This window comes from Canis lupus, chromosome 3 (assembly GCF_011100685.1).
Source record: "Canis lupus familiaris isolate Mischka breed German Shepherd chromosome 3, alternate assembly UU_Cfam_GSD_1.0, whole genome shotgun sequence".
NCBI classification, from domain to species: domain Eukaryota; kingdom Metazoa; phylum Chordata; class Mammalia; order Carnivora; family Canidae; genus Canis; species Canis lupus.
The window spans coordinates 29,403,410-29,428,962 of record NC_049224.1 but is presented as its reverse complement, the minus strand read 5'-3'; the positions used below and the strand labels follow the sequence as shown (position 1 = coordinate 29,428,962).

The 25,553-nt window shown below is 35.6% G+C and overlaps 1 protein-coding gene across 8 annotated transcripts in view; it reads right to left on the bottom strand.

Annotated features, from left to right (window-relative positions):
- Positions 1-25,553, bottom strand: part of WDR41 (WD repeat domain 41) — a 204,438-nt gene that overhangs the window by 25,071 nt on the left and 153,814 nt on the right. For 5 of the 8 annotated variants that reach the window (XR_005356842.1, XM_038532488.1, XM_038532491.1 and 2 more), the window contains 4 exons: positions 16,894-17,009; positions 6,367-6,415; positions 5,052-5,183; positions 2,255-2,317 (listed from right to left, as the gene is read on the bottom strand). Coding sequence is in view for 7 of the 8 variants with exons in the window: in XM_038532488.1 (XP_038388416.1) it covers positions 2,255-2,317; positions 5,052-5,183; positions 6,367-6,415; positions 16,894-17,009 (360 nt within the window). In the remaining variant the exon portion in view is untranslated. Of the gene's footprint in view, positions 1-2,254; positions 2,318-5,051; positions 5,184-6,366; positions 6,416-16,893; positions 17,010-19,119; positions 19,441-25,553 lie in introns of those variants that run through there. The other 3 variants (XM_038532493.1, XM_038532494.1, XM_038532489.1) reach the window with 3 other exon arrangements.

The window sequence follows — 25,553 nt, the reverse complement described above, 5'->3', positions numbered from 1 at the left end:
GACAGACACACAGACACACACATACAGAGGCAGAGACACAGGCAGAGGGAGAAGCAGGCTCCATGTGGGGAGCCTGACGTGGGACTCAATCCCGGGACCCCAGGATCACACCTTGGGCTGAAAGCAATGCTAAATCACTGAGCCACCCGGGGTTGCCCTATTTCTTCTTTTCCAATATGGATGCCTCTTATATATTTTTTATTGCCCATAATACTGAACAGTGCCATCCTTGTCTTGTTCCTGATCTCAGGGGAAAAAGTATTCAGTTTTTCACCATGAATAGGATGTTAACTCTGGGATTTTCACAAATGTCTTCTCTTAGGCTGAAGAAATGCTCATCTATTCTTAGTTTGTTGACTACTTTTACCATGAGAGGGTGCTGAAGTCCATAAAATGCTTCCTCTGCATCTACTCGGATGATAATATGCTTTCTGTCCTTTATTCTTACTATGTATATTAGTTATTGATTTTTCAGATGTTGAACGGGGATAAGTCTATTTGATCATGGTGTATAAACCATGTTGTTGATTTAGTTTGTTAAGGATAACATACTTCTTTTATCACTTAACATCTTTAAAAAATTTTTCAAATTCTGTATGAATTTTCTGAAATACTTTTTTTTAGCATATGTAACTAATGCAATTTAACTATTTTCCTGTAAGACATTTAGGATACTGCCAATCATCTGCTTATAAAATACATCTGTAATATACATTTCTGTTCATAAATCTCTGCTAAGTTTTTTTTTTATTATTATTTGCTCTAAAGACTTTTCTGTAAGTAAAATTCTGGGCCAATTCATGTAATCATTTAAAAAGTTTCTTTAATAATGTCAAAATGCCTTCTAGGAATATCATCAATTTATATTCTCAACTGCAATAAAAATGCCAACTTCATCATTTCCTTGCTAACACAAACCCTTATAAAAACGTCACTAGCTCAAAAAATAAATATATTTCTTATATTTCTTAGGGATCTGAATTTGATAAATTACCTGTTCAATAAGAATTGGACCACCGAAACAAAGTGAGTGAAACACTACTTTTAACAACGTGTTATATGAAACATGATCACAGGAGAAGTAGATACAACCATCTAACTGACTAACATTACAGTAAAACCTCTTTAAAAAGTACTTTCAGCATACTGGAATAAGTTACTTCTTAACGATCAGTTCCTGTAACAGTTCACTAAAGGAATTTGTCCAAAATACATCACACTACTTCTCCTGTTCCTATTCCCTATTCCTTCAATTCATGTATTTTCATTTGAAACCTAATAATCTCTGTCAAATAGCAAGACTACTTTTCAAGGAACTTAAAGAAGCATCTTCTCAGATCAAATAAAACACAGAAATTTTCATCAGATCAATACTTTAGTGACTTCCTCAAAGATAGTCCATTGTTAAATTGGATACAAGCATTTCTGGGCACTTTCTTCCCTGGAGACTCTACTAAACTGATAATTAGAATAGCACGGTAGTACAAGATGGCTACCACAGATGCTGCCTTTTAGGAAAAAAAAAAAGTCAAATACATCAATTACTGGCATACAGCAAGTCTTTTTACATTTAAAGAAAAAAAGGAGTGTTAGCTCCAATACAGAAACAAGTTATCTTTAAGATAAACAAGGAAACAACACATAAGACTCTTTACCCAAACTTGCTGACATTATTGAAAAGCAGTGGCACTTTCTAAGAACATCTACGACAATTTCTACTGTAGGAATCCAAGTAACCAGGTCCTCTCCATGCTTGTTTCTTCAACATGGGGCAGAGTTCCTATCATGTAATAAGCCCCAATTAATATTTGTTTGTAAAATAAATGTTAATAGTAGCTGCCAATTAGCCACATAACATTTCTTTGAAAGTAATTGATATGTCTCATCTTTATGACCTTATAAAAAGCAGAGATTGAGGGCCAAATAAATCCACATTTTTAGTTCAAAGTACAAAGAAAACAGATTAGCTACTGCTGTAGTCATTCAGCAACATCTCTTCCTAAAAGTAAACATCCTAGGTGCTATCCTTTTCCTTATGTTGTTATATATTTACCCCTTGATCTAATTTCAAATTCAAACATTCTAGCATTTAATATATAAGTTCTCAACAATCCAGTCTTAGAAGAATCGAATAAATGTAGGTATACATGGAAGAAATAATTTTAAAACCAACGAAAGTAATTCATCTAACTTATTAAACATTTTTTCTGAGACAAAAAGATTATTACCATAAAATAACAGCTTAAAATTTTACCTTTACAGTAGACTGGAAGCATGATACTTTCCGAACTTGTCTGCCAGTATCACAATCCCATAACTAAACTTTTGTTAAGAAATAATTTCTAAACAGAACATTAAAATCTAAATTAGGAGATAACTTTTCTAATAATTAAATTGCAAATGTTACAAACTCAAGTAGAAAAATCTTTAAAGCATAAAATATTTAGCATTTATACTATTACCAAAATTAAATCATATAGTGAGTCATCCACAGCATGGCAGGCATACAATGTAAAATAAGTTTGAAGCAAATTTTACTATCAAACTATCAGAAAACATCAACAGGATGGTCTGAATCCTGAATATTTATAGGTATTAAATAGTGCAAGTGTTTAATTTTTAAGCCTTATTCTCCAAAATAGTCTACCATAATCTAATAAACATTCAACAAAGTATTTATACTAAAAACTATCGACTCCATTAATTCTTATTGAAAGCTCCTTCAAAAAAATAAATAAATAAATAAAAATAATAAAAAAAAAAAAAAAAGAAAGCTCCTTCAACACGCATGGCATGATTTACTACTGCTATACTAATGCAAAGAAGCCAGTTACAGTGCACTTACTGGTAAACGTATTTAAAATAATTAGAGGACCTCCATTAAGTGTCCAAGGTTAGCACAACTTAAGGAGTGTAACAATTTTCAAATTTTCACCCCATTTCCTATGGTAATGGGTGATGGTAATATATGGTAATATGGTAATATATATTTTACATCATGTCTGAGCACACATTTACATAGATGCAACATATATATACACATTCACACATATGTATATGGGCAGACTCTTTATCACTTAAAAGTTTATCTTCAAAAAAAAAAAAAAAGTTTATCTTCAACATTTAATTAATGAAGTTTGTTAATAGTGGAGGCTCAAGCAGCCTGGAATTATTTTTAATAATTCTCTAAATTATCATTTACAAGTAAAGTTCATATCGATACTGTCTCAGCTACTCATCTCTTTACTATAGTAGTAATTTAATAACTGTCTCTAAGCGTTATTAAAGTACCTCAGGAATGGTCTAATAAAAACAAAGTATTTTAAATTCTATTTTTGGAGATTATACTAATACTGAAAACAAATAAAAAGCTTTAGTTCCTAATATAATATTTGCCACAATGGAACAGTCAAGTTATTCTGATCTAAATACATGTAATATTGCTTATGCGATATTGTCATCACTACAAAATAGTTTACCACATGTAAATCTTACCTTGAAATTTTTTTCACATATTGACAATCTGTCTAGAAATCACCTGAACTAATGAACTCATTTAAAGTGTGTCATGTGGTGCCTGAGTAGCTCAGTCAGTTAAACATCTGCCTTCTGCTAAGGTCATGATCCCAGGGGTCCTGGGATCCAGCCCAGTGTTGTTGGGCTCCCTGCTCAGTAGGGGAATCTGCTTCTCCCTCTCCCTCAACCCCTCTCCCTTGCTCATGGGCATGGGCGTGCACTCTCTTTCTCAAATAAATAAAATCTTTAAAAATAAATAAATAAAATGTGTCATAAGGTCTGTCCTGGTTCTACAGAAGCCCAGCAAACACCTACTCCTTTGGGCTTACTCCAAAACTTACTCCCCTGATGCTTGAAACTAAACAGAATTCTCAGATAAGCAAAGACTATAGTAAGTGAATCTCTGATACTATTTTTTTAAAATACAGTTTCCATTAAGTATCTGGCTAAGAAAGAAAAAAAAAATATCTGGCTAAAGCCTTTATAAAACCAATTCCTCATACAAACATTAAAGGCTAAATTTAAGGAAAATATATATTTTTTAATATTTTATTGGGGGGGGGGGAAGAGCGTGCGCGCAGGAGCATAATAAGCAGGGGGAGTGGCAGGCAGAGGGAGAAGGAAAAGCAGGCTCCCCGTTGAGCAGGGAGCCCAGTGTGGAGCTCAATTCCAGGATCTGAGCTGAAGGCAGATGCCTAACTGACTGGGCCACCCAGGCCTCCCTAAGGAAAATATTTTATGAAGGCAGTATTATACAGTGGTTCAGAGTTCTGACTCTGCAGTCAGATTGCTTGCCATCTGCCCTCTAATGGCTGTATGACCTAGGACAAGTCACTTAACCTCTCTGTCTCTCTTTTCTTATCTAAAAATGAGAATAAAAATAATTATAAGAATTAGACGTGTTAATATATGTAATATAGAATATATGTAAAATTAGATGTACTATATGTTAAACAGAACACATTAAGTGCCCTAGAAAACTTTACCATTGCTGTCACATCTTAAATTTTTACCTAAAAGTATGAGGGGGGAAGAATTTACTTTTCTAAAATTGCTTTTAAACACTAAACACTGAGCAGATGGTAATTCACTTTTCTGCCAAGCTCAGATGTTCAAAAGGTTCTTATGGGCTGGGGACATCACATTTATTTTGCTGTACAATGCTGTACAGACAAAAATGTGAATTATTCTCCAGTCAGACTCCTCTTTGTTTCTTGAGATTGAAAAGCAAACTGAGCTAAGTAAGTACTTTTAAGCCCAAATTCTCCATTTTCTATAACTTGATATAATAGTAACTCTGGAAAGAACAGCTTTAGTCATGGGGTTTCCATCGAGAATAAGTCTTTAACCTATTTCCAGCCTAATACTTTTCAGATGCCTAATACTTTTAAGAAGTGTATCATGAAGGCTAGAACAAAATCATTTTTGCTAAAATGAATGTACAGACAAGTCCCAAAAGGCTAAAAACGAATAATATATGTACTGGTCCCTTGGGTCACTACAGCTATTTCACTTTCTTCCAGATTTAAGGATATAATAACTGTTCTATCAGAAGAGGCTGTCAAGATCAGTTGATTTTTTTCTTCACAAGCTTCCAAGGAAGGAAATGTAATAAGAGCTGTTATCTTTTGAGTGTGTCCATTAAGTTCCAGAAGTTTTTCTCCTGTCTGAAATATCAATAAAAATTTTAATAATAGGCTCATATCATATTCACAACTTAATAATCTTAAATGACAACATTAAGAATCATATAGAAAATACATAATTTCATTTTTAATTACTTAGATGTGTAACTTCACTTTAAACAATCAAATAGAATCTAAACAGGTACTCATAGAGTAGCCATAAATAATTTTATTTTCTAATAGAAAATACCAATTTTTAGCTTATTTATATGAAAATTTAAAGGAATATTCTTTCCATATGGTTTTAAGAATTGCATAAATCAAAAAAAAAGAATTGCATAAATCATACATAAAAATATCAGTAACTAATCTGTTGGAAAAAATAGGGAGTCCTCATTATCCAAGTTCTTTAAGTCTCCAAACTTAAAGTGCTATTGAAGGAAATAAAAGTTAGCATAACAATAGCACAATCTATATACTGTACACATCCAATAGCAGATCAACCACTTATAAAGTCAGTCTCCACTCCACTTCTAACACCAACAGCTATTCCTATCCATTCAATGTCTTTATCAATCAGTCTCTGTTATTCCCAAGTAGTAAACATATAAAAATCCAACGTAAATATAACATAAATTGTAAATCTTTCTAAGGTTGCAGGATTTCCTGAACATGGTGAACATAATGTTAAATAATTGCTTTAATCACTGGTAAAGCCACTGAGAAATGAGGATCTGACGGAGTCAGACCAGAAAACTACTGATATAACAGAAGATAAATGCTTCAAAAGAAAATACCGTGAGTATCAAAAGACGAGGAAGAGAGGCCCTGGAAGAAATCTGGTGAAGCCTTAAATATTTTTGAAAAACAAATTAGCTTTTTATTACATTCCTATTAGCCAAACATGAGAAGAGTATTTTATTATGTTATCATACAATTTTGGAATAAAAATCGTATCTCCCACAAAAATCAACACTTGATTTCATTTTCAGAATCAGTGTATAGTTGCTGATAACTAAAATTTTGCTCAATAAGATTAAAACTTTCTCATAATAGAAAAATATTGGTTCCCATTTTAAACAGATTCATCCTAAGTAGCCTTTTCAAGTATTAAGTAGTTTCAGTATACTGATAACGCAGGTATACACTCAGATAGTGTTTATAAATGCAAACTCAACTATACAGTGATGTCTTATTACACAATTCACATAGAATTAATACACACCTGGGCATTCCACACAACTACAATTCCATCATCACCAGCAGATGCAAATCTGGGTAGACAAAAAAGGTAAAAAAAATAAATAAATAAAATATTCTGGTGAAATTTATGTGCTGAAATTACTAAGAACTATCAAAATTCATTAATGGTGTTTTGACCAATATTAATGCTGATTAGTTAAGCTAATTCAACAAATATTCATGGACTACCTTCTATGTTTTATGCCAGATACTGATCCAAAGATAAATAAAACCATTCACAGCATTACAATGAATCAACTGCTAAAACTGAAAGAATGAGGGAGGCCTATAAATAATCTTAAAAGTCCTTCTTGGCTTTATTTATTTATTTATTTATTTGTTTATTTATTTATTTATTTTTAATTTATTTATGATAGTCACACACACAGAGAGAGAGAGAGAGGCAGAGACACAGGCAGAGGGAGAAGCAGGCTCCATGCACCGGGAGCCCGACGTGGGATTCGATTCCGGGTCTCCAGGATCACACCCTGGGCCGAAGGCAGGCACCAAACCGCTGCGCCACCCAGGGATCCCTTGGCTTTAAAATTGTATGATTAAACTATCACTTTCAGCTTCACTGATAGGAAGTGATATTCCAAGACTGCAACAAAGGAATACATGTCCTTAGATAATTTCGTTATTTCTATTATTTTTCTCTGTCAATATACTTTAACTTTATTATTTAAAGCCAAGATCTCTCCTTCGCTCCTCTTGGCTCTTGGTCATTCCATGTAAATATTGTGTTCTTAGTTTGGAGGATCTGACGTTTTGTGAAGTTTTTTGTTTTATTTATTTTTTAGTGAAAATGCTTGAAATGCAAAGAGGTAAAGGAAAGTTTATTTCCTGCATGGAAAAAGAGCTGTGATGAACTCAGTTATAGCTTCTTTCTCCTCTTTACTTCCTGTTCACTATATATATATATATATATAAAGAACCAGTTCTGTAGAGTAGAAGATATCCATGATACAAACACTTGCCAAGAAAAGTAATTTGTTATACAGGATTAATCATAGTGACTGCATTATAGTAATATCAAGCACTGTTCTCAAGCAATGTCCCAACACAGTGGTATACAGCAATCACACCATAAACATGTCAAGTAATTAATAATTTAGTACATAAGCTTGTAAATGATTCTTTAATGAATCAAAATTGATCCAAAGTTGTTCTCCTATCCCTTTCATTCACTTAAATTTGGTTTGTTTTCTCTTTTTTTTTTTCAATCGGTTTGTTTTCTGAATAGGAAAGAAAGTGGTATTATAGAAAGCCAGTATGAACTGTGTATAACTGACCCCCTATAATTAACAACCATTAATAAATAATAAACCACTAGCAGTTATGGCATTTAAAAAATGTGTTCTTCCTTGTAAAATTGTTAGTTCATTTCACAAAATCTGGGTGTGCCTTGAATGTCTTCATTACAGGAAATATTATTAGTCAAACAGGTCTGTCACTGGGGAACTGGTACACTATGACACAAAAGTTACTTTGTTCCTGAGAGTACCTGTTCTAATGAATTTTACTATATAAGATCCATAAAATCTCACTACTTCATCATATAATAATTTCCTTAAAACTCCGAACTGCACTTCAAGTTCTAATTTCTCATGCTCAGAGTCCCATAAATAACTATTGTCTTCGCTGGCTCTGACAATTCCCATATTCAGTACTGATTTCTAAATCAGTTACATCTCCTATTATGTTCAGTTACATCTCCTACTATGGGAGCTAAGAGATTATCCAGGAGATGGGAAATTGGTCAAATACATCCTCATCAAAGTCCTATTAACAATTTTTTAAAATAGAGAGCTACCTATCTTTTGAACAGAGGACCTTTAAGAACTTCCTAGTAACTAGTGAGAAATCGCATGCAGAATTATTTAAAATTCGTGCCTAACATTTATTATTTCAAGATGAAATATATAAAAGATCTGGAGATTTAAAAGAAAACAATCATTTTTAAATTAAAAATACAATTTATTTAATAAGACATTATTTTTCTGAATCAGAATACTAAACAATGCCTTAGTATCAAAAATAGTTGCTGGATGTCAATCTTTAATAGCTTATGTTTCTAGGCCTACTGATTTCTTTTTATTTGTATAGTGATGGTGGGGAGGCAGGACTCAAGGTCTTAAGTTTTCTTTGGTATAAAACATCAATTTCTATTGATTCTTGAAACTCTTATAATTGCTTTTCTCCCTTCCAGAAGACTGCAGGTTTAAAATACATACTTTTTCTAACCCTGTTTTTTAACTTCTCATCATTGTTTTATCATGTCTGAACCTCATGAGTTCACAATGAGAGACGATTGAACGGTTCAGAGTTTAGAAATGAGATATAGAGCATTTCACCTCAAACTTTAATTCAATCAGTAGTGAACAAAAGTTAAATCTAAACAATGCTCAATAGTAATGCATGAAATCACAGCCAATTTTTTATTACTCAGAGGTCAATTATCCAGTTGGTGGATTATTCAGGACTTTCAATTTTCTTATTTATTCTATTGCTGCCTCTTTCTTTCTTGCCTTTTTTTTTTTTTTTTGCCATTTCAGTATTTTTATTAGCTCCCCTAAAGAGAAAACATGAAGCTTAGAAATGCAAATCAATATAATTTTGCCACAAATTAGTATTTCCCATAAAATAACGAATAAAGGGTTGGGAGATCATTCGCAAATTACAATTATCCATGCTATTAGGATGGATAATTGAAAACTAGCTACACTTTATCAGTTTATCTTAAACTATAATCAGTTCATCCTAATCAGTCAAGCACACACTTCAGCCATCTGCAAATCAGAAATGAAAATTCAACCCAAGAATTTCTAATAGTAGATACACTGTAATTGCTAAAAAGAAGTAATGAAGTATAAAAAACGAGTAATTAAAATGCCAGTGAGGTCTGAACTATTCAATGGAAGGAAGAATTGTGGCTGTATTGCATTAAAATTATATAGAATAATTTTTTTAAACATTCTAAATTCATAGAATCCAAAGATTCAAGTCTATAATTAAGGTTTTAAGAGAAATGCTTCTTTGCTAATTATAGCACAAAATGTATTGGGTGAGATTCATGCTAGGTGACAGGGAAATGTCAAGATCAATTACATGTGGTTCCTGTTTCAAGATCTTCAAATTCATTGTTTAGAAATGTATCTAAACATTGATATGATCAAGTGTAAGACATTCTATTATTTTATGTACTATTAAGGAAAAAATACTGCCAATTATACCCAACACACCATCAATTATATGATGTCTCCAAATTTCAGAGATCTTAAAATAGGAAAAAAAATTCTTAGAATCAATGAAATATAGTAATTGACATATTTATTGATGTTTATGATGTTTCTAGTCCAACGAATCTCTGATTATCTCTAGCCGGTTTAAAGCACCAAAAAATGATTTTTCAATGAGTAAATTAATGAATAAGCAAACATTTAAGTGTTGCAAGGGATCTGTGTAATAGATAATCATTAAGTGTATTAACGTAACCTCACTTTTTTCCTTCCATAAATACACTGTCAAAAGAAAAATTAAAAGTAAAAAAAATTAAAACTCAGAAACCCACCACACACATAAGTAAATTCCTTTTTTTCATGTTCCTGTCCCATCCCATACCTAAGTATACCCTTCAACTTGAAACCATGTCTTTAAAAATACTCATTGAGCATATACAATTAAATGACTAAGCCAAAACTATATACATGAAAAGAAGTTTAACAAGGTGAAGCATGATTTAATCAAGACCTATACCAGAGCTTCTAGAATATTCCATCCCCTCCTACTCTAATTATGAGAACTAAATTTATCGTGAGAGTTGATGATTCACTCATTCAAGAAATATTATACAGTAACTATATATTAAGCATAAATATAATTAAATGTATTTTTGATAATACATATTTGATACTGAAACTAAAAATCAATAGGATAGTTCTTGCCCTTGAAGACCTCAGTCTACATTACTAAGTAATGCTACAGGGTCCAGATCATGAGCCCACGAGAATTCTCATTTATACTCATTTCAATTTATAGAAATCATTCCTTTTAAACACCTTCCCTTTGAACATCTCAGAGAAAGTACTCTCATTCTTGCTAACTATGAATTGAAAAGTATAGCAAAGTTTCACAAAGATTTGTATAAAACAAAATATTTTCACAAATAATTCCTATGTGTATTACTTACTTAAATGCTCATTTAATGGTTCTTACTCATTTGAACTTATTTCAATTAGGTCAAGGGTGCTACAAATTCAAATATAACCTTAAAGGATATAATGAAAAGTATGGTCCATGAAACTTCTTGTATTCAGTATCTACATAATCATAAAGCCCTGAGGGGAAAAAAGGACAATATTATGGCAATAAAGAAAATCCCTGTGCTTACCCAGTTCCCCACCTAATCCACATGTAATTTCTAATACATGATGCAACTAAAATATTTTTATAGTAAAATAGAACTGAAAAATGGTACAATACCAAAAACCAAACCAAACTGAAAAAATACAAAACTCTCATTTAAAATAGGTTTTTATTATCTTGTATTCTAGAACTACTTGAATAAAATCAGAGAAGTATGTGGAGACTTGTAAGAGAAGTAAAAGGGAATTTGAAAGCCTTTTCATGAGCCATAGACATTGACGTCACTGATCCTTTCAACAGATTTCCTTGAACACCAAACTTTTTTTTCTTGCTTAAGAAAAATGCATACATTAACATAACTCTAATATCTGAATGCTTAAGGTCCTTTTTTCAGCTCACATAAAATGAAGGTGGGACCATTCCATAGTTTTCATGGTCATTAAGAAAGGTAAACCCTTTGAAAATTCTCCCCCGCCCCCAAATCACACACAGAAAGCTAAAACATCAAAGTTTACAAACATTAGAAAACCAAAACTCTCTGTGACTTCTACTAGGCGGAACCTCCATTCGTCTGAGCTCAAGTTTCTGTGAAAGAATCTCTAACACTAGAGAAACATCCCTGGCCTCCCTCTGCCCCACGAGGGTTGTATATCAAAGCCAACATCCTTTAATCCAGCTTTTTGTGAGTTATTAGTTTTTATGTTCAGGTCCATCTGTGTGATTTCCCCACCTAATACCTTAGAAAAAGTTTTACTCTGAAACAAAAATACCTTTTAAATTGGCATTTTTATTTCCTCTATATCAAATATATATCATTTTTCAATTTTTCAGTATGGATAATTTAAATATATATATACAAGTATAAACAGTATAACAAAAATCCCAGGTACTCCTCATCTGTAATTATCAACTCATGGCCAATGCTGTTTCATCTGTACCATATCCAAGCGCTCCTCTCTGCAGATTACTTTGAAGCCAATAAAGTAACTACATTTCATCAGTAAATATTTCAATATGTATTTTTAAGAACTCCTTTATATCAGGACTAGAGTTACCATTTAATTCCTTATTGTCATCACATGCTCAGTGATCAAACTTCCCTGTCTCATGATATTTAAGTTTATGTGAAGCAGGATCTAAATAAAGTTCATAATTGCAGTGGCTGATATACCTCTGAAGTCTCTTTTATTCTACAGATTCCTTCTATTTTTCTCCTTGCAATTAAACATTTGTCTCATAGAGTTCTCATAGTCTGGATTTTGCCAGCTACCTCCCTATACAGTCATTCAGCATGCACCTCTAATCCCCTGTATTTCTGGTAAACTGACAGATATAAGACTTAATCAGATTTAAACTGGACTTTTTGGTAGGCCCACTTCATAGGGAGTTTGTATACTCCATCAGGAAATGTAATATCTGGTAGTCTTTCTTTTGTGCACATGTAATGCTAACAACCATAATAAACTGTCTAAATTTGTTATCAGAGGTTGCAAAATTACAATTATTCCAATTTCATGATTTTTCCTAGCTTGAATTCTTCTAGAAGAGAAATTTCCTCTCATTGATTATTACTGATCCCAAGATACAATTTGTATAGGAAAGGCAATACACATCTTGCAGATGCCCCTTCAAGAGAGGATGATGCCCAGCTGAGGAATGTGATTATCTGCCTCCAGCTGTTGACTTCAGGGTCCATTCGGCTTTCAAGCCAGTCATACTATCTCAACTGGCTCCCAGCCAACAGAACTTTAGCAAGGTGGTGGACTCCAGAAGCACCTTCTTGGATGACTCTCAGACAATAATTAAGTAAGGCAAGGTTAAAAGTCCTGATTATTTCTATCCAACATAGAATTCCTCTAAAGGGCTTTCTTTCCTCCAGAATTCGCCACTGGGCCTAGAGAAACTTTGTCAGAGCTACATCATAGTCTGAGATAGCTCCCCTTGTCTAATCTGTCTAATCCTGCTCTTCCCTTTTTCCTTAACTGACGCTTCTAATAAACCATTTGTGTGCCCAATTCCATTTTGCTATCAGCTTTGCAGGGAACTCAGGTATTAAAAGGGTCAAGTCATCTTGATTATTTCTATTCTCTGAATGTTAGTGAGGATAAATAACCTTAGCTTAAGAATATTTTCTTAAAGATATAAAATATTGTGTGTCTGTTAGTGAATTATCAAACTGTACTGAGTTTCTTTAGTGTCTTGTGAATGTACAGCTTCATCAGCTTTCCTAGGGGCACATTTTGTTCTCCAGTCTGGCATTTCATGGGTCACCTGATTCTTTTCCAGTCATGATCACCATCCTACAGAACCTTGTCTGTTTCCTGGAGGAGCAAGGAATGGTCAAATAAGCAACAAAGAAAACTATTCTTAAAATGTGTTATGAACTCAGTTTAGTTTAATGTGTCAAATGCTAGAGTATTACATGCAATTTTAGCACAGTCCATTTTTTGGAAGACTCTTGCTGAGGCTTAGCCTTCTTTAGTGATCTCCCAATCAATATGACCCTTACTTTATGGTCAAAAAACACTAAAGAAGAAAAGAAAAGGCAGCTGTCTGTTAGGTTATACAGGATTTATTTGGTATCTTCAAAAACCAATCTGTGAAAATTTTCCACTCACTGATTTTAGCTGAGCCACCAAGAAAACAAGAAAATCCTTCTGCAAAATTCTCGATAAAATGATATTATCTAAAGACCTGAAGCGTGAAACCTGGATTACAACAGCTGACCAAAAAACCAGAATGTAAGGTCCACAAAAATTAAATAAAAACATAAAAAAGTGGAATATTTTTGTAATTTGATCATGCACAAAATATGTACATTAGCAATGGTAAAGATGATTCTAAACTCTAAATTAAGAATGAAAATGCTACATTCTTTACTCAAATAAGTATTTATGTAGTTTGTAGATTTCTTATACCTTTCTTACCAGTAGTGAGTCTTTTGGGTTTCTTTTTTTCAGTGCAGAATTAAATTTTTTAAAACAAAACACACATTGAAACTTCTACAGGTCTTTGGCAGAAAAACTTCTACCTAACTAGATGTAAATTTTGACACAGTAAGGACTTGAGCACAAAGAATTAAATGTGATTCATTTGATAGTATCTTCATTTTATTGCAAAGCCAAAAATGTAGGTTTTTCACTTATTTCTAGGCATTTAGATTCACTGTGATAGATAGCAAACATGGCCACCCATTATTCTTCCTTTCTATGTCCACCAGCATTAACAGCACTTGTTTCCCCCCTCAGGAGATAGTTTATTTATCCACTTACTAAACTTGTGCCAGCTCCTGACTCACTCTGGCTAACACAACAGCAGCAAAAATAATAAAGTCTTGAGAAGAATTTTACATCAGGGTTTGTCCTTTTGTTGGTATTTGAACTCCATCATCAATATGTGCACAAGCACTGGAGCCACCATATGGAGAAAGCACCCAGCTGAGTCCAATAAGAACCATCCAGTCCCAGCCAATTTACCTCCTGACTAGAGATGCAGTAAGTAAACCTAAACAAGATCAATTGATCAGGGTACAGATTTAAAAAAAATAAAAAAACAAAAACAAAACAAAAAAAACAAACCACCCAGCTGAGGCTAGACTGAGAGCTAGCCTGCAATTAATAAGTAAATGACAGGTTGTCTTAAACCACCAAGTTTGGGGTGGTATTTAAGAGAGCAATTGATAACTGATACACTTGGCTCTAATTTTTTACTGTTTACAGAACATTTACTACATCATTAAACAACTGATTTATATGGGAGCATCACTGTGGGGAAAATATAATCAAACTATCAGCATTTCCACAATGATCATTATTCTACAAGATGTCCTTTTCTGCAGATTCTTTTAACTATGTAATAAAAGCCTAGAGGAAATTTCAGAGGATAGATAACAATGAAAATGGAATCTTAACAGTTATTCTACATAAAAATTTAGAGATCACATCCTGAAAGTACACTGTATATTTTTTATTTAACTTTCTCAGACAACATGAGCTGAGGATTCCTTAAAACCCAAATATTAGTGATTATGCCCTAATAAATTATTTGGGTGTTTTTTTTAAATCTACCTAGCAACTTAAAATGGTAAAATAACAAGAAACTTCAACTGTCCAAATATCCTATATTTCCAGAAACTATGTTTAGTTTCAAAGATCTGGCTGGCTGGCTGACTAAACAAAGTGTCTCTTAGAACATATCAGCAATGAGTACCACCAAAAAGGCTGAAGATTATTATAGTATGGTTTATATGTTTTGATTTGGCTAGCTCATATCACAACAGTGTTGATAGGCTAGTAATATATATGTAAGAGATGAATCTTCTCGAGCAAAAGTTGAAGAACATATTGTTGCATCATAATTTGGCTGGATTTTGTCCCTGGTTTCTAGAATGGAGCTGTGCTCCTCACATTTATGCAAATGAGATTATTCAGGATGGGCCCTCTAGACAATTTAAGGATAGGGTCTGGCCATGTGGGAAATATGAACCAGCTAATTAGAGGGTTGGTGCTCTGAGCCATAGATATTAGCTTAACCTTTCAACCTGAGGTCGGAGTATGAAGACAGGGCCGGGAGAGAAGGGCTGAAAACTGAGTTCAATCAGGTGGCAAAGGACTCAGTCATTTCTAGTAATGACCCCCAATAAAATCTCCGGGTACCCAGAGCTTGAGTGAGTTCTCCTGATGGTAATACACACTAATGTGCTGAAAGGGTGACATGTTCCAAGGATACAGAAGCACTGTATTTGAGACCCTCTTAGACCTAATCCTACGCATCTCTGCATTTGGCTAGTCCTGTCTGTATCTTTTATAGTAAGATGATAATCGTAAGAATAGTGCTTTCCTGAGTTCTGCCAGTGGTTCTAGGAAATACCAAAACTAAGGATAGTGGGAATTTGTAGCCAGTTGGTCAGAAGTGGGGGTGGCCTGGCACCCCTGGAGATTGGAGCTGAGGGAAATGCTGTGTAGGACTATATCCCTAACCTGTAAAATGTGACCTGACTCCAGGTAGTGTCAGATTTGCACTGCACATGGGAAAAGCAATACCAAACACACACATTAAAAAAAAAAAAAAAAAAAAAAAAAAAAGCAGTGAGTGAGTTAATAGACATTAGAAGTGATGGTCAGAATTGGGAATAATCACAACAGCAGTCACCCATGGAGTCCAAAATGAGTAAAAAAAAAAAAAAAAGGTGTTATCAAAGGTAAAAAAAAAATTAGTAGAAAAATTGATAGGGACAACAGACAGGGGGCTAGCAAGTTAGGATGGCATGCAACATGCACACTTAATAATCTGAGGAGTCATTCATTCGTTTAACAACTATCTATTAACTACCTGCTACAGGTAAGGCACTGTGTCAGGTACAAAGGATACTGTGGTAAATAAGAAAAATATGCCTCCCCCAAGAAGTTTAGATCTAGAGAAGATAAAATTAGTTACAAAACTAACTCTAATTGGTGTTACGCTACAAAGAATAAGCATTTAGATGAATAAGGGCTTAATAAACAGACATAAAGATCAGTAAAAAGCTAAATCTAAAGTCTTAAGATCTATATACTTCATTTCTACTTGCAATTAAACACAATATTGTACACATTGATAAGTAAATAATGAACATTTTAAAGGTTTTTATTTCCTTAATAACAAAAGATTCAGATTACTTACCTTACCTTCCACTAAAAATAGCCCATTCCTGGTTAAGTATTTCATAAACATTCCCTACATCTGTTTCTCAAATTTAGGCATTTTAAAGTTATTCACTTCCTTGAAACTAACAAAAAATATTTCTAAGCACTAACAACAAAAAACAAAAAACTTCAACCAAGAATAACCATCAGGTATGCCTAGGTGGCTCAACAGTTTAACGCCTGCCTTCGGCCCAGGGCATGATCCTGGAGTCCGGGATTGAGTCCCGCATTGGGCTCCCTGCATGGAGCCTACTTCTCTCTCTGTGTGTCTCATGAATAAATAAATAAAATATTTTTTAAAAAAAGAATAAGCATCAAGATGTCCAGATGTTGATTTCTAGTAAATGTTACTAATGACCAGATTTGAAATTTTTAGTAAAGACATTATGAAGTTTTTAAATATACGATTCCTTAAAAATTCTTTCCAAACAGTAGGCAATTGGATAACTAGAGCTTCTTACCTGTATTCATCTAACTGTACCAGAAATCGTACAATATCGTGATGAGCTTTCAGCACAAGCAGTTCAGTGTAGGGGTTCTGGGTTTGTTCTTCACCTATTGTCTGTAAAGGAGATTTCTTATATTGAAAAAAAAAAGAAAATACAAACAAAAAAGAAAGAGATCAAATGACTTATGATAAAAGACCATATGAAATAAAACTGCACAGTATACATCTAAGAATACAAGACTTAAAATGCCATAAGGTACCACATTCTAATACTAGATAGTATTTTCCCTAAAGCAACTAAGTGCCATCTTAACATACATTTCTTTTTTTTAAACATACATTTCTCTTACTACAAATCCACATTATAAATTTTTTCCTCTTTGTTAGAATTGATCTAAATATCCTTAAACTCAGATCATCATTCTTCAGATTGTTAACTAAGAACAATGAAAAGGGGGAAAAAATCTCATTCTTGCCATAAATTTTAGTATTTTCAAGTCACCATAAATTTATGAAAAGGGTTAATTTTATGTTAGGAAATTATAACTCATTAAACCTGACCTAAAAAAAAAAAATACCAATGGGCCAATCCAATTCAGTATTTTAGAATGAGTGTTTCTCCATTAAAATTTGACAGAAACAAAACTGCAGGTCAAAGGGGCAAATATAGACTAAAACAGTGCTGAAACCAGGATAGGCACTCAATACATGATTGCTGACTGAATAAATGAAGGAATGAAATCCTTCAGGGTCGATAATCTCAATAAATTTGAGTTTTGGACAATAATACTGATAAAGATAATTGCTAACATTTACAGCGAATTAGGTCACAGCCCATATGCCAGACAGTGTGCAAAGCACATATGGCATATAATTCAGTCAACTGTTCTGTAAGGTAGGTGTTATTAACCCCATTTCTGCAGTCAAACCCAGTACTATTTCATGATAAAACCTTTGTTCTTAACCTCTGAACTACAATTTCTCAAACTTGCCACTACTGAGATTTTGTAACAGTTACTTCTTTGCTGCTGATCTCCCCCATCCTGAAATCAAAAACGTCTCCAAAGATAGCCAAGTGTGCCCTAGGGCAAAATCATTCCAGCACAGAATACTGCTTAAACCACCAGCAGTTCTTGTATAAATGAAGGGAAATCACTGGTTCTGACAAAGTACAAATTCACAATGGTTAAAGTGAAGTACTGTGACATGAAAAATGTGTAACTTAACACACGTTTTCCCCCCAAAAAAAATCGCCCCCAAAGCAGTGGGTGCTTATTTATCCCAGCTCACTTCTAGTGGTGGTTCTGACGAGAAAAGCAAAAGTAAGACATTTGAAAACTATTTACTGCTTCCCTTAAGTAAAATTTTACTAGGCATAGCAGAATTAATGAAATTATATGATCAATCAAATAATCGGGTTAATATAGAACTACCACGTCACACGCGTAATTTTCTACAGCTATTCCACAGTGTCTAAGATTTCAGCCTGTCCAAAACGAACAGGATTTGAAATGTTTTTTAATAGTATGAGGAAGTTAAAAGTGGGAAGTAAGGCTGCTGGCTCACACCACCACCAAGTTTTTATTTTTAACAATCGAAAGGACTATTTCCTATGAGAAATAAAAGGGAATCCGAGTACAAATTCTCGGTGGCATATGAAATAAACTCCAGACCTGAGTCCTTTTAAGATTCCAAGATTATTTTAGTCGCAATATTTCGAATGTAAATTAGTCAATCCAATTATTCCGGCCCCAAAGAAAGCGTGACTATGACACCAAAAATAGGAGTTAATCACAAAATTATTTTCTTGAATTTGAAGCAAATTATCTATTTTAAAAAATTATTCTTTTTGTTCTTGGATAATCAAACAGATTTTCTATTCCTCGAGCAAGCGTCAGTTGATGTCAGAAGTGATGCCAAACCTAGAAAACCTTCAGCACAAAGTTGCAGTCACCGCTGGTTCCTACCAAGTCAGACACGGCGCTAGAAGGGAAGCTGCGGCGAGCCCCAGCCCAGCGCCGCGGCCGCTCAGTGAATCCTTCGGGAGGCCCCGCCCCCCGCCGCGCAGCCCCCGCCCCCGCGCAGGCCCCGCCCCCGGGCGTCCAGCCGCACCCCCCCCGCGCGCAGGCCCCGCCCCCAGCCCCCCGCCCCGGGCGTCCCGCCGCCTCCCGCCGCGCGGGGCTCACACCAGAGCGGGGCTCGGCCTCTGCGGGGACAGGCGGCGTAGTCTGGGGCTTACCTCGGCCAGTCCCTGAGGTTCTCGGCCTCCCCCGATCAGCCATCGCAACATCCGGGCGGCGGTCTCGACGCGCTGGGCCCGGGCCCCGGTCAGCGCGAGCTCCGCGCCTGACTCGGCGTCCTCCTACCGCCTGGGCAACAGCGCGGACACGCAAATACGTGCCGCCCGCTCTGCCCCGGAACGGTTAAGTACAGGGCAGAGCCCCCAGCAGAGAAAGACTTTTGTCCCCAAGGCGCTGCCGTACCCCGCCACTGAGGCTTGGGGAGCAGCGCCTGGACGCGAGCAGCCGAGACCGAGAGCGGCGCCCAGTGAGCAGGCGCGGGCCCCGCCGGTCTGCGCTCGCGCCCCCCGCTGGACGTGTGCAGCACAGCACTGGCCGGAGAGCCGTGGTGTCGCCCCCGCCCCCCCCGCCCCCGGTCGGGTTCCTAAGGCCCCGACCAGAGAAGGTGACGGTCGGTGTCGTGCGCACGCACTGAGGCAGCGGCGCGCGGGGACGCCGGCACACACCTGACCGACGCTGCGCCGTAGTAGCCCAGGTACTGTGCTAAGTGAGGCTCTGCGCGCATTCTCATGCTGACCCGTACCTTGTGGTCTCTACCTTATAAACAACGACAACAGACACAGAAACCCCAAAGCTCTGAAAGTTAGTGTAAGGCTAACAGCTTGGAAGTGACTATACTGAGAATGGGATACGATCTCTACGCTCAAAACTACTGCTCTTGACTGTGATGTCTAGCCCAGAATCTCCCTAAAAAATAGAAAGCGCCTTATGTCCTCTATTGTAACTACTAGATCGTCTCAAGCAGTCGGGGTTGTGGTCCTCACGCTGACTGCCTATCAGAATAACAGGTAGTTTTTTGAAAAATACATATTCTTGGCTTCCACTCCTGACTTGTTAAAGCAATATCTGTGGTTAAAACATAGGAAATAGGGTTTGAGGAAAGTTCTTCAGATGGTTCTGATGAATAGAGAGGTTTCAGTATCACTGGTATACGGACTACTTACACTTAAATCTGTACAAGTTCATATATGTATTTGCATATGTGATTATTAGGTTTAAATGAGGATCCTAGCAGTAAATTCTTATAAACAGAACACAGAACTTACCACAATTGTGCCACCCAATATATTAGTTCAACAAACATGTGTTGCAGAGGTGCAAAAAAAGAAAAAATAAAATTCATGCTAAGATCAAGGCAGAAATGTGCTGAACACCACTAATAGAGGGCCATGCACTCTACATAAAGGTATGTTAGTTAAGAGGCAGCTGCTCAATCTAAATGCCAATCCCTAGAGAACTGGGATCTCCTGTGATTAATCTTTGTATTCATTTTAAGTGCACTTGACGAACAGTCCCAAGGGTCAGGAAAATGTTGCCTTTGGTATGCTAGCCCTAAAATATAGTCTGCAATTTGGACAGACTGAGGACATGCAACTGAGGACAGGCCAAAATAGAGACTGGCTAGCCCCTGGAAAAGGGGGACTCCTCTTAAGTGAAACAAAACCCAGGCACACCAGGATTTGGGTCCTGGTAGGTCTATTTTCAAGTGAGGCAACATGGTTGCTCAGGTAGCCTACATTTTATCCTTCTGATTTTCCACATTCTTTGGGGGGGTATTCCCATTGCCTCATTAATCTGATCTAAGAAACACTATTCTGGTCTCTAAAGCACCGGCCCAGAGGTGAAGACCTCCTCCCTTGGTTCCTTTCAGGACAACTGAGGAAGAACTTTATAAAAGATTATATGAGAGTGATCTCAGAGAATCTAGAGGAGTAGGAAGCACCAGGAATCCCTCTCTCTACTTACATTAACAACTGGCAGAAAGTGTATTGATGGGGTGCGTGAGTGGCTCAGTTGGTTAAGCAGGTGCCTTCGGCTTGGGTCATGATTCCACAGTCCTGGAATTGACTGCCATGTGAGGCTCCCTGCTTCTCCCTTTCCCCTGCTGGTGCTCTCTTGCAAGCTCTCTCTCTCTCAAATAAATCAATAAAATCTTAAAAAAAAAAAAAGAAAGAAACTATTAATTATTTTGGAGCTCTAATTATTTAAAAGCTTGCAGCTTTGGAGGAAATCTTGGCTAGCAGAGAGTCTGGCCACCATTGTTTCAACCCCTATTGACTGCAGCTGCTTCCAGAGAGCATTTGAAGGATGCTTGCCCTTCCTTGACCTTTTCCTTGTTTTGGGAGCCAGACATTTAAGGATTAGGATATTCAAAAGCAAAGAAATATATAAAGGAATTTAGAAAGCCATGATCACACATGCTCAAGGAAAGACACTGGCTCAAAAAGACCTGAGGAGACCTTGAGCCTTCAACTCAGACTAATCCCCAACATGGAGATACCCTTTAACAATCAAAAAAATAAAAACAGAAAAACAAGTAAACAGAAAATTTTGGGGAAAGAGGAAAATCTGATTCCCAGAGTTAACACATTAAAAGATTCAAATGTCCAGTTTTTAAGGAACAAAAAAAAATCCCAGGCATACAATGAAAAAGAAATCACATCCCATTCAAAGGAACAAAATTAACTGACAGGCATTGACCCGAAAGAAACCCCAACACTGAGATTACTAGACAAAGACTTTTTAAAGACTGTCTTTTTTAAAGAGGCTCAAAGCACTAAAGGAAGACAGAGACAAAGGGAAAAAAATGCATGAACAGAATATCAATACATTATAAAAAGGAAAAAAAATTCTGAGGCTGAAAGTTACAATCAATAACTGAAATGAAATGAAATGAAAAATTCACTGGTGGGGTTCAAAAGCAGATTTGAGAAGACAGAAAAAAGAAGCAGTGAAGATAGTATAACTGAACAGAAGCAAAAATATATATATACATATATAAAGACAGGTGAACAGAAACTAAGTGACCTGAGGAATACCATCAAATTGATCAGCATATGAATTGTGGGAATCCTAGAAGGCAAGGAAAGAAAAGACACAATACGTGAAGAAATAATGGCTGAAAATGGCCCAATTTTGATGAAAGGCATCAATCTACAAATCCAAGAAACTTGATGATCTCCAAGTATACGCATATAATGGAAAACTATTCAGCAATAAAAAGGAATGGAATTTTTGCATTTCTATAACATGACATGCTTTGAAAACATTAACTAAATGAAATAATCCAGACATAGAAGGAAAATATTGTTAGAATTCCACTTATATGTAGTACTTGGAACAGGCAAATTCATATATAGAGAAAGTAGAATAGAGGGTACCAGGGACTAGGAGGAAGAGATAAATGAGAGTTACTGTTTAATAGGTAAAGAGTTTATATTGAGGATGATAAAATTTTGGATATAGATAATGGTGATGATTACACAACATTGTGAATGTATGTAATGCCACTGAATTATACACTTACAAATGGCTAAGATGATAAATACTATGTATATTTTACCATAAAAGACAAATAGAATAATGGAACAGAGTTCAGAAAGATTACCATTTATATGGGGAAACCAATTTTTTTACAAAGATATAAAGGCAGTCAGAGGAGAAATAGTAGTCTTCACAGTAAAGAGTGCTTGACATTCATACCCAAATAAGTGAACTTCAATCTGTATCTCACTCCATATACAAAATTCAAGATGGATTATAGACATAAATGTAAAGCCTCAAACTATAAAACTTCAAAATAAAGCAAAGAAAAAAAATCTTTGTGACCTTGCATGAGGCAAAGAGTTCTTAGATATAATCTCAAAAGTACAAATATTTTTTAAAAGCTAGATTGTATTTCATCAAATTAGCATTTCTGCTCCTTAAAAAACACTTGAAAGAGAATGAAAAGATAAGCAACAAACCAGGATAAATATTTGTAAATCATTACCTAATAAAGGGCTTATAGCCAGTATATTCTCAAAACATAGCAGGGGTCTAGTTCTAGGTAAGATGGAATAAACACACAATACCTCTTTCTCCTGAAATAAACACTGTAAAAACCTAGACTGAAAGGATAACACAGCTACTTGAATATCAGGTAGTACAGCTACCCGAGATAAAAGTAGGATGGGGAAGCAAGCTATAACTCATCCACCACCAAGTCTGCATTTCTTTTACCTCCACTCTCTCTCCAGCCTGAATCCAAAGGAGCCTCAAATCTGTGTGAAAACATTGTCATGGGGATCCCTGAGTGGCGCAGCGGTTTGGTGCCTGCCTTTGGCCCGGGGCGCAATCCCGGAGATCCGGGATCGAATCCCACGTCGGGCTCCTGGTGCATGGAGCCTGCTTCTCCCTCTGCCTGTGTCTCTGCCTCTCTCTCTGTGTGTGACTATCATAAATAAATAAACATTTAAAAAAAGAAAATAAAACATTGTCATGGAGACAGAGAAAGATGCAGGAGAATCCCCCTATTTCTGGCTAAAGGAGTCAGAAAACAGACTTAAAGTTCAGAGAAATCTTGTGGGTAATTCATGGAGGTGGGAGAGTTTGACTCATTTTGTCCAATCTTTCATGTCACAGACTCTGAGATCTACCATAGGGATGGTGGCAGCAGCAACAGTGGCTACCAATAGGAGACAAATGGTACAAGACATAGAACAATTGTGGAAGTAGGTGGTTTCTGACCAGAGATCCAAACAGAAATCTCAAAACCTGAAAGTACTATAGAGATAGTGGAAAGGGAAAACAACTCCATAAAGTTTTGTGTGAACTCCGGGCTCACTTCTCTCACCTGAATATGCACTGCTCTTATCCTAATTAGCATAGTAAAGACACTGAGAACTAAGGTAACAATTTCACTTGGGTCCAAGACTAATTACTGGGTAGCACATACGGGACAAATTCAAATAACAGTGGAAAGCTTTAAAACTGAATCAACAGTGGAATTAGAGTCACAGAGGAAGGTTGGAACTTGTGCCTGAATCAAGCCAGGTAAACTAAAAACAAACAGATGACAACAAAAAACCCAACATTTTCTATAGGAGTTAAATAAAACTTTCTTAGTGTCATATTCCAAAGGTCCAGAAATACAATCTCAAATTACTTGACATATGAAGAAATACACAAATCTCAGCTCACATGGGAAAACACAATCAACAGATGCCAATGACAAGATGACACAGATGTTGAAATTATCTGACAAAACCTTTAAAGAGCTACTATACAACTTCAAATGGCAACTGTGAACATTTTCCGCAGAAATAAAACCAACCATCCTAAAATTCATAGGGAACCCAAATAGCCAAAGTGATACTGAGAAGGAAAAACAAAGCTGGAGGCATTACACTTCCTGACTTCAAACTATCTAAGAAAATTAGAGTAATTAAAACTGATTGGCACTAGTATAAAAACAAACACACAGACCAACGTACCAAAATTGAGAGCCCAGAAGTAGACCCTCCCATATAAAGTCAACCAGTATTTGACAAGGGAACCAAAAACAGTTAATGGAGAAAGGAAATCTACTCCATAACTGGTGCTGGGAAAACTGAATAACTACATGCAAAAGAATGAATCTGGACTCCTATCTAATACTATTCACAAAAATTACCTTGAAAGGAATTATAGTCTTAAATGTTAAGACCTGAAATCACAAAATTCCTAAAAGAAAACAGAGAAAAAGCTCCTTGACATTAGTTGTGGTAATGATTTTTTTGGATATGACTCCAAAAATACAAGCAATACTAACAAAAATGAATGAGATTACATCAAACTAAAAAGCTTCTGCATAGCAAAAAAAAAAAAAAAATCCGCAAAATGAAAAGGCAATTTATGGAATGGGATAAAATATTTGCAAATCATCTGATAAGGGGTTAACATCCAAAATACATAAGGAACTCCTACAACTCAACTACAAAAAAAAAAAAAAAAAAAACACCTAATTTAAAAATGGGCAGAGGACCTGAATAGATATTTCTCTGAAGAAGACATACAAATGGATAACAGGTACATGAAAAGATTCTCAAAATCACTAATTAGCAGAGAAATGCAAATCAAACCCACAATGAGATGTCATTTCACACCTATTAGAATGGCTATTATCAAAACGTCAAGAAATAACAAGTGTTGGTGAAGATGTAGGAAAAAGAAAACATTGAATACTGTTGGTAGGCATATAAATTGGTGCAGCTACTATGGACACAGTATGGAAGTTCCTCAAAAAATTAAAAAAAAAAAAAAAAAACTACCATGTGATCCAGCAATCCCACTTCAGGGTATACAGCCAAAGGAAATGAAATCATTATCCTGAAGAGATATTTGCACCTGTATGTTCATTGTAGCATTATGCACAATAGCCAAGACATGGAAACAACCTAAATGTCTATCCAAATATGATTAAAAAAAGAAATGTAACACACACACACACACACACACACACACACACACTGGACTATTAATCAGCCATGAGAAAGCAGGAAATCTTTCCATTTGTGACAACATGTTAGAATCCTGAGGGTATTATGCTACCTGAAATGAGTGAGACAGGGAC